Source organism: Astatotilapia calliptera, chromosome 18 (assembly GCF_900246225.1).
Source record: "Astatotilapia calliptera chromosome 18, fAstCal1.2, whole genome shotgun sequence".
Classification (NCBI taxonomy): Eukaryota; Metazoa; Chordata; class Actinopteri; order Cichliformes; family Cichlidae; genus Astatotilapia; species Astatotilapia calliptera.
Genome location: NC_039319.1, coordinates 21,267,985 through 21,285,381, shown reverse-complemented (window position 1 = coordinate 21,285,381; position 17,397 = coordinate 21,267,985). Strand labels below are relative to the sequence as shown.

The window sequence follows — 17,397 nt, the reverse complement described above, 5'->3', positions numbered from 1 at the left end:
TCTTGTCAGCTGACAGATCAGCAGCAAAAATTCATTTATTAAAAAGGAAAATCTGAAAAACTTAAAGTGCAAATCGATTTTTCGCCTCACAAGGTCGAGCTTTTGTTGAGGCTGCGAGACGTTTTGAATTTTCTGCACACTAAAGCACCCTGAAGGAGGGTTAAAAATTTCATGAGATGCACATTTGAGCTCAAACAGAAGTTTAAAAAAAAACCTGTGTACCTACCGTTTCATTTCCCAGTTGACAGTCTTCATCACGCATTAGAAAATGAAGTATTTCTCACATGAATGCAAAACAAAGAGTACAAACTGAAAGCAGGAGAGGAAAACTTGATAATTAGTTTTCCATATTAGATCAATTCCTTGGTGTAGCGTCTCTTCTGGTTCTCCTAAGGGAGGTGATGTACTCATGGACTGAACGAAACAAAATGTGATATATTGACAACGAACGTGTCCTTAAAGATGCAAATTGTAGTTTCACAGGAAATTTAAAAAATAATTCCCAGGAGTTATTTAGAACAACAACACAAAGATTATATAAACCAAACATCAGGATTGTGTGACTAGTTTAAAATCCCTTAGCTGGATGAAGAGCTCATAAAAACCAGTTATCAGCTAAGAGAGTTTGCTGTACAGTTCATCCGCGAGCATTTAATATTCTTAAAGCTTTGAGGATAATTACGCTTGTTCCCATGGACTCTCATCTTAAGATTAGCTGTTAAATTTTGCCTTAAACCACTTCCACCAGAAGACGCCTCTGAGACTCTGGACTGCATAATTAAGCCGCACATCACTTTCTACCCAGCTGGATGGGTTGCTTAGATTTACGATGGTTGTGCGATGCAGGTTAAAGTCATTGGGCTGAGATTTTTCTGGCAAAGAAGCGAGTATCTCTCAAGTGTAAAAAGTGCTTTTTTTTCCCGAGCGTTGGCAGGGCAGCGTTCAGCTGGAGAATGATGCATTTGGTGCTCGGCGTTGTATTTATGGCAGCGGGATGATGTCTGCGGGGCTCGGTAGCTGCTCTCATTGTAATGACAGAACAGTCCAACAGTGTGACTCACTGATGTTTATGTAATAATGTTTAGACAACAAATATGGAGCTCTGTGGCATAAAAGAATCTGACTTCGCCTACCCGGCCTTCATTTTTTAGTAAGATTACTTCCATTGCTGATTTTGAGAAATGCAGTAAATCACCAAACTTTTATTTGGAAGCACACACTCCCACTGCCTTTCTGACAGACAATGTCGCAGGAGCTATTCCAACCTCCCGTGCCTCACAGCATCGGCTCTCCCATCACCAAACCATCTGTCTAAAAGCCTGAGAGGCTACTGTGTCACTATTTAAGCATCATCTGTCAGTCTTCCCTCAGCAGCACTCACTCCACTCCTCCCGGACACAACCTGATTGATGCACAGGGGACAGATGGCTAACAAGAATAAAAACGGGTAAAATATGAGGATGGAAAAACGCCTGCTGACTGGATTGTGCTTCCCATCTGTTTTTACTTTTAAGACATGTTCATGAAAGAGAGGGCGGCAAGCACTGAAGAATTGTTACGCTGTTTCTTTTTTTTTTTTCTTTTTTTCAACATGGTCAGCATTGTTCTGACAACAGCTCACACAGACATTTAACCTCATGATGGTCGAGACAAGAAGGACACTTGAGGATATGGTTTTTAAAATGAGGGGGAACAAACGCCATCATTGTCTGTCTTCCCATCAAAGTGCTTTTTTGTAAACTGTACAGTATTCACATATGATGATGTTCGGACCTACGGTAGCATGCCAAGAATTCAGTTAAGTCTGAAAATATGTAGGTTTCCTTATGATGGGTTGAGTGCAATTCTTTATTTCTTCTTTTTTTTCCCCCATGATTACCAATGGAAGGGATTATCACGCGTCACATGGGCATCACAGTGACAGCTGAGGTGTGAATGGAAATGCTTGAGCGAGAATGTACTTCCGTCCTTTTTTTTCTTTCTTTTTTTTTAAGACATCTGAAACACGAGGATGTTTGAACTGTTGTGGACCCGTTTATCTGGGTGTGCGCTCTATAGACAACAGACTGGAAAACAGACATTAACAAGTTACGTGGGACTGAATCCAGGTGAGGCTGTGCGAGCCACTGTGAGCACACGCTCCGGTTCCCCCTGGCTGATCTCTGTGCTGCGCAGGCCGCTGTAAAGCCTCTCTTCCACTGACACAGCTAGCTTGTCTGTCAGACTGCTCTGTGCCTGCAGGGAGACCTCTGATAGGATAGCCTGACTGCTGTTGTTGTTCTTGTTGTCAACTCTTGGGTCCATGAAGCTCTTTTGTGCAGGCACCGTGGTTACAGACTGGCAAGTTGTGCTTTCTGCTGTCTGTCTCTCTGCGGAGGCTTGGCAGCCATCGGTCTCACCAGCTGAAGCTGCACAACAAGAGCTGCTCTTTGTTGTTGCCTCGTCTCCTTCGGATGTTTTGTTGGCAGCGCTTTGTGGGGAATCATCTGCCGCGCCTTCGTGTGATGGATCTGCGCTCTCTGCTCTTTCCTTTGCTGCCTCCTCAGAAGCCGCGACCTCGCTGGCTTCTTCATCAGCAGCACTTGCGATGCGCGAGAGGGTGCTGTGGTATCTGGTGTCCAGAGGGTAACCAGCGCTGTCCCCTCTCCTCAGCGGCGTGAACCTCTGCCTCTCCAAAGACGGGGAGTATCTTCCCCCAGAGCTCGAGCCAGGATCGCTGTATTGCTTATGTCTTTGCCACTGTTTCCGGAGGTGAACTCTGGATCGGTGCCTGGAACGTAACGGGGAGTCCTGCTGGTCGAACCGTGGGTCGTGGCGAAGGAACTCGTTAAATAGGGCGTCCGTCTTCTCATCTATGCTGTAGTCACGGCGGCGGAGACGTGTTCGGTGAGGACTGGTGGGCTGTGCGATTGTTTTCACAAGTGGAGACATCAGCTGTGTTTGCGATTCTGGAGATTTCTGAGGGTGAAGAGATTTCAGAGGTTGATGTGAATCTTGGAGGGTGAGAGTTTGGCTGCCGCTCTGTCGTTTCTCCTTTAGTTTCTCCTCTGGCTCGGTGCTGTTTGCCATCTCATCCTCCAGCTCCTCCTGAAACAGCCTGGCCTCGATGCTCTCACATACTGAACCCTTTCTACCGGAGTTGGTGAAAAACAACCTCCTCTCTGATGCTGTTTTCCCTCGTGGGGCACCGGGAGTCCCAAACAGTCGCATCTCCTCAGGGGCCCTGGATGGAGCTTCGATGGAGGCGTAACCACTGTCCATCTGAAGGAGCTTTCTGTTCCCCCCCTCACCCTCTCCCCCAGGTCCACTTCCCATCTCACTGTCTAAACCCAATGCCCCTCTGGTTCCCCCTTCCAACCCCTCTCCCTCCCCATCTCCTTCAGGCTCATCATCCAGGTCTTGGGACAAGCAACTGTCGAGGCCAGAACGAGCTCCTGCACCGCCAAGGGATGAGACGCTGTCCGCATCGCTGCGGATGGACTCCCGGTCTGTGCTGCTCTGGTCTGAGGAAGCATACAGCTCCAGAGAGGCTCGCAAGCTCCAAATTTCTCTGTACAAGGAAGGAGGCGCCTCCAGGCTCTCCTGGGGAAGCATGAAGGAAAGCGATGAGCCCGAGTCGGTCCTTTGTCTGGCTTCTGCCCCCAACACCACTTCATCTCCATCATCTGGCTCTACCTCGTTCTTTTTCCTTGCGTCTGCCATCGCACCATCTGTTTTTGCGTCTTTCCTCAACATGTCTTCAAACCTTTCCGGAATGACAGCTTCTTGTTGCGTCCCAAACAACTCATCTTCGTCCGCTGACTCCAGCCCGTCTCCTCCCGATCCTGCTGCTGTTCCTACGACTGCCTCTTTCAGTGTTCCTGTTCCATTAACTGTAACCTCCTCTTGCCTCTGGGCGAGGCAGCGATCTGGTGGCAAACTGAACTCTTCTCTCCTGGTGCTGCTACCACCTACCTCCACCATGGGCTCCAGATTAAGCCTGCAATGATGGGAAAACTGTCAGACAATTCGGTAAATTGCATGGTGTTAAGTCATGGTATTATAGGCAGAGGTGTACCTGCTAAGGAAGACTGAAGATGTGGGTGCAGTTTGGGGATGAGAGAGAGACTCTGCAGAGAGTGACTGGAGGCCTCCGGTCTGGATGGGTGTATGTGGAAAAGATTCAATGGCCTCATCTCGGAGAGGAGAGGAATCGTCTTCAGTGTGATCAGTGGTTTCACTGGCTGCTCTCTGTCTCTGAAAGGGCCTTCTCTTGGGGGACCCTGTGAGAAATTCATATGATAAGAAGGTTAGCCCTTACCCACGCTTTGTCTTATTTCAGTCAGGGCCGCTAAAGTCAAAAGAAGCGTGATATTCCCATCAGCAGTAATACATATTTGGCAGCATGGCTCTGATCTGGGACTTTTCTGTCCATCCACATGCATACATGAGAGCACGATTCCCAGACGGAGCAGAGCATCAGTGACAACAGATCCTTATCTAAAATGATAACATTTGTAGCCACACGGGCTTCACTATCTTTGGCAAGCAGACTGGACTAACCAGGGGTCAAACCACCAACTTTAGTCATCATAACAGAGTCCAGCGTATTTGTCAGGATTGTAACTGTGACTGATTTTGTGCCCTGGCTGAACTAACCATGTCTGAGTGATCCATTTCTGTCATGCACACAAACCTTTGGCATCGAGACTTGCAGCGCGATGCGTGGTGTCAAACTTCCACCTCCTGAAGTAAGGCCCTGCCCCCTCCAGACTGGCGTGACGCCGCAGTTTGGAGAAGAAATGCAGAACTGAAGCTTGGCCCACAGTTTGACTCGTCTCGCTCTCGGCCTCTCCCCTGTCGCCAATAGCCTCCATCTGGCAGAAGAGACGAGGAGGACGGGGAGGGTGGTGGTGACACATTAAGGAGGAGCTGAAGCGGGAGAGCTAAGATGGATTGTGATGGGCAGAGGCAAAGTCCTCGGGGGACAGCAGTTTGTCATTTTGTCACTGAGTAGCAGTGATGACTGATGTCAAAGCGCATCAGCAGCTTTCAGCGCCCGTGGCAGCTGATTTTCACAGCTCTGTTAATGTTTGATGAAAGCAGATGAATCTGCACTTAATTGTATACTGTATTCCTGCCTTTTACTGAATGCAGGCTTATTTTTAAATTTTAAGACTTATTAAGACCCACCTATTTCTTTTATTCTCAGTGGGAGGTGAATAAAAGTCAAACTCACTGTCTGAGAACGTGTGTGCTGTGGTTTCATGGCTGATAAAGACTGCCTGGGCCCCTCGTCCAGGATGACGGAGTGGTGTCGGTCTCCTGGCAGACCCCCGCTGAGGCTCTGGCCCATCCAGTCAGAGACTCTCTTCTTAGCGGGCTGGAGAGAAAGAATTGAATCGCATGTTATCCTTGAGAGAGTCTGCTCCAGTGACTGAACAATGTGTGATTTCAAGCATACCTGGTAGATGGTGAGGGGTAGCTTGGGAGCTGCTGTCTCACTGATGTTTATGGTGCTGCTCTCTGTTGAGTCGCATTCCATGATGGTGAGTATTTTTAGGTCACATGGTGCCGGAGGCAGGTGAAGGTGGGTCAGCCGGGCCTTTTTCAGGTGGTGGAAGTCTCCTTCGGTCAGGGTGTACCTGAACATAAAGATTGAGCGCCTGAGCTCATGGCATCAAACAGCTTATCTAAATGATAAAAAATCCCAAGCTCAGTTGAGCTGTACCTGCGTCCTTTGTCCTGAGTCGTTTTCTCCTGTTCATAAAGTGCAGACTCATTGAAGGAGACTCTGCGGCCCGTGGACCCGGTGGAGATGAATCGCTCTGGCTCTCCATCGTGACAGCTCGATGCTGAGAGGGCATCCGATTCATCGAGACGAATGGTGATTTCTGAGTGACAAAGACAACAAGGACACAGCAAGGGAGAGGAATAATGGAGTTATTGACGACAGCGGACCGAAAGAAAAAAACAAGAACGTGAAACATTTACACAGCTCTGACCTTGCGTGGGCTGAGAATCCTCAGCATAAGTGGTGTTTGTCTTCTCAGGGTCATCGCTCGCTCTGAAAGAGGCAAATGAGTTTTACTCAGATCTCTCTCGTGGAAGCAAAAACACAGCGTCACCTCGCAGCTTTCCATTTCATTTTCAGCTTTAATCCACGGCGGTCATAATCACATCGGCCCCTGTAATCCCCGAGTGCCGTCGAGGCAAGCCTGACCTGCTAGTCCCCACGCAGTGTGTCACTTTGCAAGGTAGCGCTCACCTGGAGTAGCGTCTCCCACCCATGCAGCACCGGTGACAGAAGAGGAGCAGGAGGGAGAGCAGGACCAGCATCCCCCCTGCGAAAACGCTCAGCAGCACCAACAGCAGGACATAGTTCTCTACCTGACCGGCCGACACCGGCACATCCTGATGGGAGGCAATCGTGAAAAGAGGGTGGCACGTTTGGTCAAACCTTTTTTCATTTCAGAGGGGCAATCAGCCATAACATCTTGCTTATATTAATCAAATTATTAATCAAATATTAAATCAATAAATCAAGGTTTGTTTTCAAAGTTGGATAAGTTCCATAAAATAAATATAAAGAAAATTACACCTGTTCAACTGCTTGGACGACTAGATATCTGCATTATCAATCACATGGAAGCAACTCAGTGCATTTAGGCATGTGGATGTTGTCAAAACGATCTGATGAAGTTCAAACTGAACATCAGAATAAAGAAACAAGGTGATTTTAAGTGGCCGTCGTTGCTGCTGGGGCCAGACTGCTGATCTACTGATTTTTTTCCCCCACATGATCTAGAGTTTACAGAAAGTGTTTCTAAAAAGAGAAAATATCCAAGGAGAATCGCCAGACTGATTTGAACTGGTATAAAAGCAGCAGTAACTCAAATACCCCCCTCTTTACAACCAAGCTGTGCACAAGAGCATCTCTAAACACGTCGCAGAAGCAGAAGCAGGTTCCTGTCTGCTGAGAATGGGAAACTAAAGCTACAGCTCACATGGACTTCCTGATGGTAGGATCAGAATTTGGTGCAAACCACATGAAAGCTCAAGCCTTTTCTCAACAGCTCATGTTGCTGGTGATGTAATACTGTGGGGGATATTTTTGTCCAATGAGCACCTGAGTGTTGCTGATCAAGTCCGTCTCTTCATGACCACAGTGTTTCCATCTTCTGATGGCTTCTTCCAGCAGGATAACACACCATATCACAAAAGCTCAGAGGGATCTTTGACATGTGTATGGCAAATGTGTTAACATTTACACCATGGACCCACTTTATATACATCACAGTGTAATATTAATAAGGACCATTCCACATAACGAGTAGCTTTACATTTGAAAGTTTTAGTGTAACAACCAACTTATGACACCATAACGAGAGGGTCATTTTTTTGCCATTGATTTGTTAGTCTCAATCTGAACTGAAACTCATCAGTAGTGTGCATGTCTGTTACAGCTGAGGCTGAAGAAGATGACAGAGCACACAGAAAGGCTGGGGTCACTTTACCGACTCGTGGTTTAATCCAGTGACCAGTTTAATTCATCTCATTGTTTATTAACAAATATTAGAGAAAAGTGCAAATGGAAAAGCAGTGTTAATCAAATACCAATGAAACAGTAACACTAAAGCTATTTTTGCACTTCAAGAAAAAACAAGTGTTACTGCTGACAGTAACAAGTTTAAAAATCTGAATTTCTCCCTTTTTAAGAACACAAAGCGTCTCACTAAAAACCCGTCAAACTGGTACTCTCTGTACTCTTCTCCCATTTGGGTTGCGCAACATCAAATTAATCTGCACCGCTTGTATTCACATGGCATAGCTGGAGCTCATAACTCCTTCCTTCAGAAGCACAATAAGGCACAAGCTTACATGCAGTATCTCTGTTGTTACGTTGTGTTGCAGTGAACTGGTGGCTGCACAGTTCAGAGCTTCACAGCACTGAGGGATCTCTCTCTCTCTCTCTCTTTGGCATTAGGCGGTCAGCTAAGCGCTGTAATATTTAATGAGTGGAATTAACACTAAAAGACTCTCTTAAGTCCCTCACAGTGATTCTTATCCAGACGCACACTTGTGTACATCTGCGTTCGTCTGATTAATACTCTGTCTTGGCTGAGTGAGCCCGTGGATGCTAATCGAAACGTCAGCGAGACCCTTAATTCAATTTCCCAGCTCTTCTCAAAGAAGGGGAAATGAGGCCTCAGCAGGCTAAAAATGGAAATCGGAGGAGGAAGAGGAGGAGGATTCCAACGCACATGAGCAATCCACACACTGCACCGAGACTTTCCTGGCTCTTCTTCCCATGTCAGCTTCAAAAAGCAGGAAAAATAATTGGTTTCTCTCCCCCCCCCGCATCACATGCAGAATATTCATCTGCTGCAAGTCTTTGTGTTTTTTAATTCAGCAGGAAAGTGTGACATACGGCCATTATGGAGCTTTAGAGTTAACTGTGAGGCGGAGAAGCTCCAACTTTTAGATGATGACCTTAATAGGAGCAGCAGCAAGGTTATTAAAGCAAACCCGAAGCCTGCTGCTGCCTATTTAAAGTTGTTGTCAGAAGAGCGAGCCAACCCCCAAATATATCCAGTTTACTCCGAACATGAGGCAAAGAAAAGCAATGGCCTGTTAGAAAACGGCGTGTGCACGTTTGAAAGGAGCAAAAACAGCTGATTTTCACTGCCTCCACTATGCTCTCAGAGGCTCTTCAGTATGAGCCTCAATCAGTCTCAGTCAGCTTCAATCACAGGCTCAATCTAACGTCATTATCTGCTTATTAAACCAGAAAGGGCTGATGATTCATGTGAGTTTAGACCCTTTTAGGGTCCAAACGCCTAAAAATAACTATAGTAATAAAGTAGTAATAATAATGTATTTTAGTGATATTTTCTAATGTCTTCTAATGTTATATTTGCCAACTCGTCCACTGCAGACAGGAGAGAGTGAAAACCGTCCTTTATGTCACACAGAGGCTCGACCTGTCTGAGCCATTAGTCTGCCGGTATCTCGCTAGTTGCCAGGAAAGAACAAAAGCTACTTTATTACTTCAGTTTGTTAAAGATTTCAGTTCCTATTCTGGTCAAATTCGGCTTCAGTGTTTATTAACAATACAGCTCCAGATCCAGGTGACAGTAAGTCAAGAGGATGTTACCCATCTATGTCCAGCAGTAGCTTGTATTCAGTTCAAATATTGCTTTAAATTGATACAGATCAATGCTAGTGTTGGTATCAGATCGATACTAGCATGACATGCTTTAGTGATCCATCAAATCATGACACACTGCTCTCCCCTACATAAGCTGTCTTTATAAGTTGAAAGCACTGGTGTCAGTCATATTGGCCCTGTGTTTACTTGCTATTAGATCAATACTGAAATTTGCCGAGCACAGCACCAGTGGACGCACTGACCAGTTTGTGTCAAAGGTGTTGACAGTACTCACAGTGGAGCTCTCAGTCAGAGTTGTCAGAACAGGCAGATCATTGCTCATGGTAAAGGTCGGTGTGAGTGAACCCTGCAGAGGATGAGAAAGTGAAGAATGTCACACACTGAGCTGACGCTTCTTACTAGACAGCAACACAATTCCTGTTAAGTTATGCTGAAAAGTCTTAGGTGTAAACAGTGTGATCACTGGTAAGATGCGCAGTCGTTTTCTCATCGAATCCAGAACTAAGTCGGTGTGGAAAGATCCCACAAGACTGGGCTGAAACAATCATCTAGGCTGGGAATTTAACTCCACTGCAGGGTGCTCTGATCGCGCAACTTTTATAATACTGGTATACACCCTGAACACTGAAACGGGTTAGTTATCAAGACTGCAAAATAAAAATATTTGGGACTGGCTAGCCTGTTGGACAAAGGAGTTTTAAAGATATGCTAAGGATATGAAAATGTCAAAGCCCTCACTAATCATAACGTTTACAAATAAACAGTGCATAAAGTCTTGAGTAACGCCTTATTTCTTTACACATTGTTTGTTCCAATTTCAGCTGAAAACTTGACGTATCTCAGCATGGTCTGCAGAGTGTCATTAAAAATGTGAGGAAACTGGACAATTGGAGGACAAACGAAGAAGTTGCAGGACTGCAAAACTATCTACAGCAGATAAACAATGTCTGCAAGTCATGTCCTTAAGAAATGAGAAAGAAAATCCAGCAAACACATGACACAAGACCTCAAAGATGCATCTGATCCTTCAATTGATCCATCTACTGTTCACTGAAGCTTCATCAGAATGGAAACTGTTGTCACTTAGTGTGCAGGAGGTCGGGAGATAGGTAAAGCAAGTAGGGGTCGGATCCTACGCCAGCTACCGCTTCAGTCTGTTTCAGTATATCGCTGCACCTATTTCCCATTTTCATACCAAAACCAAAAGAAATGAAGGGTGACTCAAGACTTTTGCACGGTAGGATAAGCCTCTGAGCCACATAACTCTACTTTATAACCATCCAAAACACCTGAGAGAGCCACAGCATTGTACAGCGTGATGTGCTCTTGTTTTACAGTCAGCATATGGCAGAGTTTATTTTAAATACCACATACATCAGTGCTGTAAAATATTAATGAGAGCACCCAGAGAGTATTAATGCACAGCTGAAAATAGTACCCGACAAATGGGCCATTTAAAACCACTATTGTAATTCTGTCTCGCAGAACTCACAACTTATGCGTCATCACATCTCACTTGCACGCACAGATGTACTCGCAGCCGTATTTTTACCACAGGATGTTATCTGTTGTCATGTCCACATCAAATGAAAGACCATTTGAGAATGGCACAGCAGCAATGTGCAGCTACATCTTCATATCATTAGGGTGATGATTGTTACTCATTGCCTGGAAATAATTTGGGGATGCGTGTGCGGGCTGATGGTTTGGCAGAGAACCTGATAGTTCAGCTTTAATGTCTTTATAAGATGAAGATGCAGACCACGGCTACAGTGCATTTGTGGTGCGTCACGCCATCAGAGCTGTTTCTGAAAGCTGGCATTTTGACAATTTGAGCCGGACTTTGTGGTAATTATAGATAAATGGCACACGGTGGGGTTTTAAGGCGGCAAAGGAATCCAAAAGCGAGGTTTCTGAAGAAACTGAAAAGATGAAAAATATGGAAATCTACAGAGTTCAATATTGCTAAAAACCCTGGCTCCGGTGCTTGATGCTGCAGACTTTTAGGCTAGAAAATGCACTCCAGCAGAATCTTCTTTTGAATTCCTCCTGGAGCTCATCCACTCCCCTCAAACTTGAAATACGCTGGTTAGTAATGAAGGCTGTCTGCATACCAGCAGCCACAGATCATGGAGATAACATGAATTCATCAGACTTTAATAACCTCCAAAAACAAGTCAGCTGAGCTGGATATTGCAAAACTGAAGTAATTCCCCTTTAACATCCCCAAGAATGTAAGCCTGACAGTTGACTGGGTCGACTGCTTTGCTGAGATTAGCTGACATCCACCGAAATGGCACAAAACCCCTCACAAATGTCTCTCAGCTAAAGCTCCCAAACATCTGCTCACATCTGGTAAACTAACCTCTCCTGCAGAAAGGTGCGAGCAAAGGAAGACGAGCTGACACCCCATTAATATTTACACAGAGTTCAGCTTGTGTAACATCGGCTCAAGACCGCATTCTTCAAGCATGCTGATAACACCGCCGCACATTCCCTCACCATGTGAGAGCCATATTTTATGTAAGAGCTCATACAAACCAACAAGCTCGAGGTAACTATGATGTGAACGCAGCTCTGAATTGAGGCGAGAATACGCACAGACACACACGGCCCATTCTTCTGCTGTCGAATTATCTTCAGTGAACGCTTGGCACTTGTCAAAATGTGCTTGAGAGCAGTCGGGGTATGGTGGGGGGACCTTAATCACTGGTGAGATGTACACTGAGGGGGACACGGGTCTTCTTTATGTGGGCAAAAAAGCAGATCCCCATAACAGACATGAGGATTTCAACTCAGGAAGACACAATTTTGAGATGGAATGAGGTTAGAGTGAGCATTTAATGGTCTCTGTGTGTGTGTGTGTGTGTGTGTGTGTGTGTGTGTGTGTGTGTGTGTGTGTGTGTGTGTGTGTGTGTGTGTGTGTGTGTGTGTGTGTGTGTGTGTGTGTGTGTGTGTGTGTGTCTTGGAGGGTTTCCACCACGCTGGGATCAGGCAGAACCAGAACAGATAATTAATTAGATTAATTATAACTCCAGATGTTTTTTTTTTTCAGAAACCATCTGTCTTCTTTCTGCTGATCACGTAACAGTCAGTCATAAACTTTGGATGATGGTTTTAAAATGTATCCTTGAAGGCACTCTTGCATTCTCTGTGTATTCAATTATTACATCCAGACAAATCCACGGGGCTCTTTTAAACTAATTTCACAAATTAAGTCAAGTCTAATTATTAACATATTTATTAAAATACTGGATTGCTTGAGTTTTAGAAGCTGGACAGACCGTGAATCTCCAGTCAGGCTTGGAAAATGTCATTATTGTCGTTATTATCATGATCTTTTAAAAAATAATTTTCGGTGCTATAGTATTAGTAATTGTAACCTAGTAGCAGTGCATCAGCTTCACCATCATTTTGTCGGTAAATACTGAAGCTGAAGTTTAAAACACTGACCCCGACTGGTGGCAAAAAAATATAACCTAATCCAACGCGTGCGTGCGTGCGTGCGTGCGCGTGTTAGTCCCAGGGTCTGAAGTCATGTTAGAATGTAACATCATCTCTGACGACGTCTTGGTGTACTTTATGTCACGGTAATGGAGCGGATGGTGTCACTTTCATAAATACTGTCCGGACTAAGGAGGAAGGGGGGCGGGTAATGGATGTCAGTCTGACGTGTGACTGCACGATGATGTGCTCCAGATGTGATGCATCTTACGGTCTATACAGGCGTTGTTGACGGTGCTTCGCTCCGCTCTGTGGGGCCCGACTACAGCGATCCGCTGCAGCCGGCGGCGCTCAGCAACCTCAGCATCAGCAGCAGCAGCAGCCTCGGCAGCATCTTCCCCTCTCCTCCGAAAACCCGCGGATCAGGACAGCCCCATATCTCTGCGACGTCTGATCTCAGCCTGCGGGGAATAAATCACGATTAGTCACCCAGGAGCCTTCATGTGCCGGACACGCTGGAGTGTGGGGGCTCAGCTGAGGACCCCCGCCCGCGCCTCAGACATGCCCCAATAAATCAGATGCTGCGATCTAGAGTCGGCTGTGTCACCTATCCCACCTATTACATAATGAAATAGTACCACATTAAACCGTGAGCACAGCTGTAGGTCCGTGTAACCTGATCAGTGTGTGTGTGTGTGTGAGGCGCAAGGATCGGACTCACCCGGCTGTAGACTCCGTTTGAAGCGGTCCACCGGCAGCCTGCCCCGTCTGCATACTTTAATTTGGGCTTCAAATAAAGACTGTAGTTATGAATGAAGCCACACGCGATTAGACACACCCACCGCCCGCTCCCGACGCACCACGTGACAGGCACTGACGACGACGGTGGTGGTGATGGTGGTGATGATGCGAGATGGAGGAGAAAACCCGTCCTCATTCACACCAGCTGCTCATGAATGGTATCTACTGAGAGGGAGAGGGAGGGAGGGGGGATCAGTAATTATCTGAGCCATATATATATATCGATGCAGATGTTTAAATAAGTCACTGAAATATGCCCAAGTTTCCCTTTTTGCAGTGTTTGAGTCTGTGTCCTATAGCAGGAGCAGACGGATCCCCTTAAAACGTTTTTTTTTGTAATCTCATGTTTAGCCACGTGGTGGCAGCGTTGCACTGCTGTTTTTTCAATGTTTTGTTTGACTTAATTCATTTTAATTTGTTTTGTTTGTTTCTGTCTGGGTTTTGTTGTTGTTGTTGTTGTTGTTGTTTTTTTTGGGGGGGGGGGGGGTTGCAGAAATAAAAACTGGACGATCTGCTTGCAGGTTTTGTCCAGATGGTCCAGGGAAAAAACAGCTAAATAAAGCTTCATTTCACTCTAATTCAATAGAGTTAGTCCATCTAAAAAGTGAAAGCTGCTGCACATTTGGATTCTAGTGAGGATGCTTTTCTGCAGAAAGAATTTATCTGCCCTCCTTTTCATGTTGCTCTTAATCTGTGATGTTTATTGTTTGGGTGCATTTGGCTAAATATGGCTAAGTTAACCCACCTCCGTAAGAGTGCTTGTAAATGATTTGAATCCATCTGCTAGTTTAAGGTTTTGTTGTTTACATGACCCTTTTTTTTTATTGTTGTGCTTGTCTCTGTTTTCGCATCATATAGGCTACAAACTGCATATTGCATCTGCACCCACAATGGAATCCACAGTTTGCAGCTCTAACCTCTGCAGTGTGCACTCCTTGCATGATGTTTTGCACAAACAGAAAATGCCTCAGCACCAAAATGAATAGATGTGTAACCTGTGCCTCTATGAAAACAGGAAACAGGGGGGCACTTAGACATCCGAAGAGCTATTTTTGGGTTGTTGTTGGGTTTGTTTCCCCCGCCTCTCCGAAAACTTTCGAGAACTGGTTCAAAGCTGAGCGACAGAAATAACCACACGTGACAAGTGATTTAATTCAACTTGGGAAATCAGTTCAGGGTGACTGAAATCACCAAAATGTATTTATTCAGTGGCGGTACACATTAATGTGTTGGGCACAGGAAACTGTGACGGTGTCCTCTGCCACCGGTGACTAAGCTGCTACGGTCTTAAATGTGTTCTCTCTTTTCTTCCAGGTCACTTTTTTGGAATATATTAATCTCCTCAAACCCTTTTTCCATTAACAAGAACCTAATTACTCAAAAAGCCAGAGAGAGCTCTTCCCTTGAAATGTAAATACACTTTTCATTATATACAATGAGGCACAGTGGATAAGGCCAGATAACCCTAATTATATGGAGAGACTCATCATGGACATGAGTTTTTCTTATTAAAATAAGAAAAATGTATAACTTTCTCTGCTGCATATGAGAGTATCAGTATCCTGATAAATAAAGAATAAGACAGCATTCATGTTGGAACAGCATCTAAAATTATTGCAGAAAAGAGGAAATTCTACTTTTTTTAAATGTTTTCCGCATATCAAAGCTGTTAAAGTATTACTCAGCGGACGTGACAGATCTCAGAGGGAACGGCACGTGTGGAGCGCTATCTTTGTAACATGGTGATTGTTTTGGATAATAATTAATGAACAAGTTGCACGAGTAGGGAAGAAAACTGAATATAGCAAAGTGGCTCAGTGCCAGATCTGTAACACTGGCCTTTGAGTACAATGTGTTAGACATCTTTGGATTTTCTAGCTTTTTTTAGTTCTATCTCTAATCTGTAGGAAGACTGTATTACGCCTCCTTTCACAGGCTACACTGTCACCATTTACACATGATCACAGTACACTGGAACTGACTTGCCTCACAGTAAGCGTGGGTGTACTTAGAGGGAACTAAGGCATATGTTAATAAATGCTTTGGAAAGGTGGAGCTACAAATCAACAAAGACTCAATGGTTTTAAACGAGATCTGCTCAGTGCGTGGTGTTTTGTGATTCTACTTGTCACTTTTGTTCTTGTAGTTTTAATAGTTATTTCTTTGCATCTTAATCTCCTTGATCTTATTGTGCTGTGTCATAAAACGGCAACAACAGATGAATGAAACAAACAGTAGTGCCCTCTTTCTTTATTGCGTTCTTATTAGTGGTGTCTAAAAGCTACATTCCATCTAGATTTTCTTAGCTGATCAGTGAGGTCTTTGTTAAAATATTTCAGATAAAATTCGTCACATACGACTGTTTTATCTAAAAAAAAAAATTCCAGGAAATACAAGGGGTAAATCAGCCTGCCAGGGAACTGAAACATCTGGGAAATGATGCCAGGAGAGGCCGTGTTGGGGTGGGAGGAATGAGAAAGAGAGGATGGACGCAGTGGGTGTGTGTGCGTGTGTGTTCTTGGAGGGCTGACGTCAGAGCTGCGTCTGTGCATGCTCCGAAGAGCAGGACATCCTGTGGAATTGTTTTCTGTGAGGCCTGAAGAATGTAAAGCAGCGGCCTCTCTCATCTCACTCCTCTCAGCAAAGCGCTGGAGTGAACGGAGATAAATACGAGGAAGAAAAAGAGGAGGAGGAGGAGAACGCAATCTCCAAAGGGAGGTCAGATCCTCCATGAAAATATCACTGGAACATGAAGTTCAGGGAGTTATTTAAAGGAGAAAAGATCAGGGAGAGGTCAGCATGGGATTCCTTCTAAATTCCAGTGAAGTCAGCAGTGGTTAAAAAACTGGTTTTCCTGTGCATAAACTTCTCGTATCAGTTATACAAGGCACAGAGAGAGCTCGGTGACTGCTGAAACAGTTATGCAAAGGAAACCAGAGGAGAACAGCAAGGGATGCCGAGGTTTTTCAGGCAGAAAAGACGTGATGAAAGAAGCTCTGCATGTCTGCGTTTGGGAGAGAGGTGAGTGAGGGTGTGAGGTGATGCAGGTCATGTGGAAGTGCAGTGACGCAGGCTGTAAAACGGGGGTGCTGTGGGTATGGTTATTTTTAGCCACCGTGAGGAGACACATATGAGCTCCATTTCTCTTCACTCCTCGGCTTCATACGTCACTTTACTCCAAGCCAGTCCACTCGGCTGTGCATCACATGACAGGTGCAGCCTCGACCAGACCAGAGATGGGCTCTCTGTGAGCGCTCATCCCACTGATTGAACGGTGAAATTCTACATCATTGCTAAATGCGAGAAACATAAGAATAAATGGTTGATTATCCCTGTATGATGTATGTTCTTACCCTGATATCAGATTCTTGGAGGCTTTTACTGACATACCTCAGGTAGAGCAGGTCATCCACTAATTGAAAGGTTGGTGGTTTGATCCCTGACTGCTCCAGACTATGTGCCAAAGTATCCCTACGCAACATACCGAACCCCAAGTAGATCTCTGATGTGCTCATCAGACTATAGATGTGTGTCAATGTCAGATAGAAAACACTTCGCTGTAGAAAAACCCCCTGCAGGAATGGGTGAATGAGGCATGTGGTATAAAATGCCTCGAGTGCATCTGCAGAGTAGAAAAGCACTATGTAAGAACCAGTCTGTTTACCATTTCTCTGAATGCTTTCTTTCCTCAGAAAAATATGTATTTTTAAAACTTTAGAAAAGTTGTTAGGGATACTTTTGATTATGCTCATGTTTTAATCAGCTCAAAGTTCTCAGGTTTTCATGAATCCACGTGTTTGACTCCACTGCATGTCGGTGAGGATTTTCTGTGCCTTTCATGCTGTAGGAGCTTCCAGCTCCTTAAAGGTTTTGCATAAAAATAGGCGACGCTGTTTTCATGCCAAGGAGTGGGTGTTTAACAAAATAGTCACCTCCTTAGAGGGATGCAGTGTCATCGCGGGGGGTCAGAACTAACCCCCCTGCCGGTACAGAAGCATCTC

At 45.0% G+C, this 17,397-nt stretch overlaps 1 protein-coding gene across 1 annotated transcript; it reads right to left on the bottom strand.

Moving 5' to 3' along the window:
- Positions 1–1,051: 1,051 nt before the first annotated feature.
- Positions 1,052–13,568, bottom strand: cbarpa (CACN subunit beta associated regulatory protein a). Its single transcript, XM_026148840.1, has 11 exons — positions 13,317–13,568; positions 12,867–13,056; positions 9,426–9,497; positions 6,248–6,393; positions 5,985–6,046; positions 5,711–5,873; positions 5,444–5,624; positions 5,219–5,362; positions 4,676–4,856; positions 4,058–4,262; positions 1,052–3,979 (listed from the first exon to the last, which is right to left on the bottom strand). Exons 3-11 carry the CDS (start codon positions 9,471–9,473, stop codon positions 2,089–2,091), a joined length of 3,021 nt encoding a protein of 1,006 aa, XP_026004625.1. The 5' UTR covers positions 9,474–9,497; positions 12,867–13,056; positions 13,317–13,568; the 3' UTR covers positions 1,052–2,088.
- Positions 13,569–17,397: the final 3,829 nt, after the last annotated feature.

Excerpts from the sequence above, each read along its gene's own strand:
- cbarpa (XM_026148840.1), bottom strand. The coding sequence starts at position 9,473 with ATGAGCAATGATCTGCCTGTTCTGACAACTCTGACTGAGAGCTCCACT. Across the intron at positions 4,857-5,218 it reads AGCACACACGTTCTCAGACA|ATGGAGGCTATTGGCGACAG; the intron begins GTGAGTTTGACT and ends CTCTTCTGCCAG. Across the intron at positions 3,980-4,057 it reads TCTTCAGTCTTCCTTAGCAG|GCTTAATCTGGAGCCCATGG; the intron begins GTACACCTCTGC and ends CCATCATTGCAG.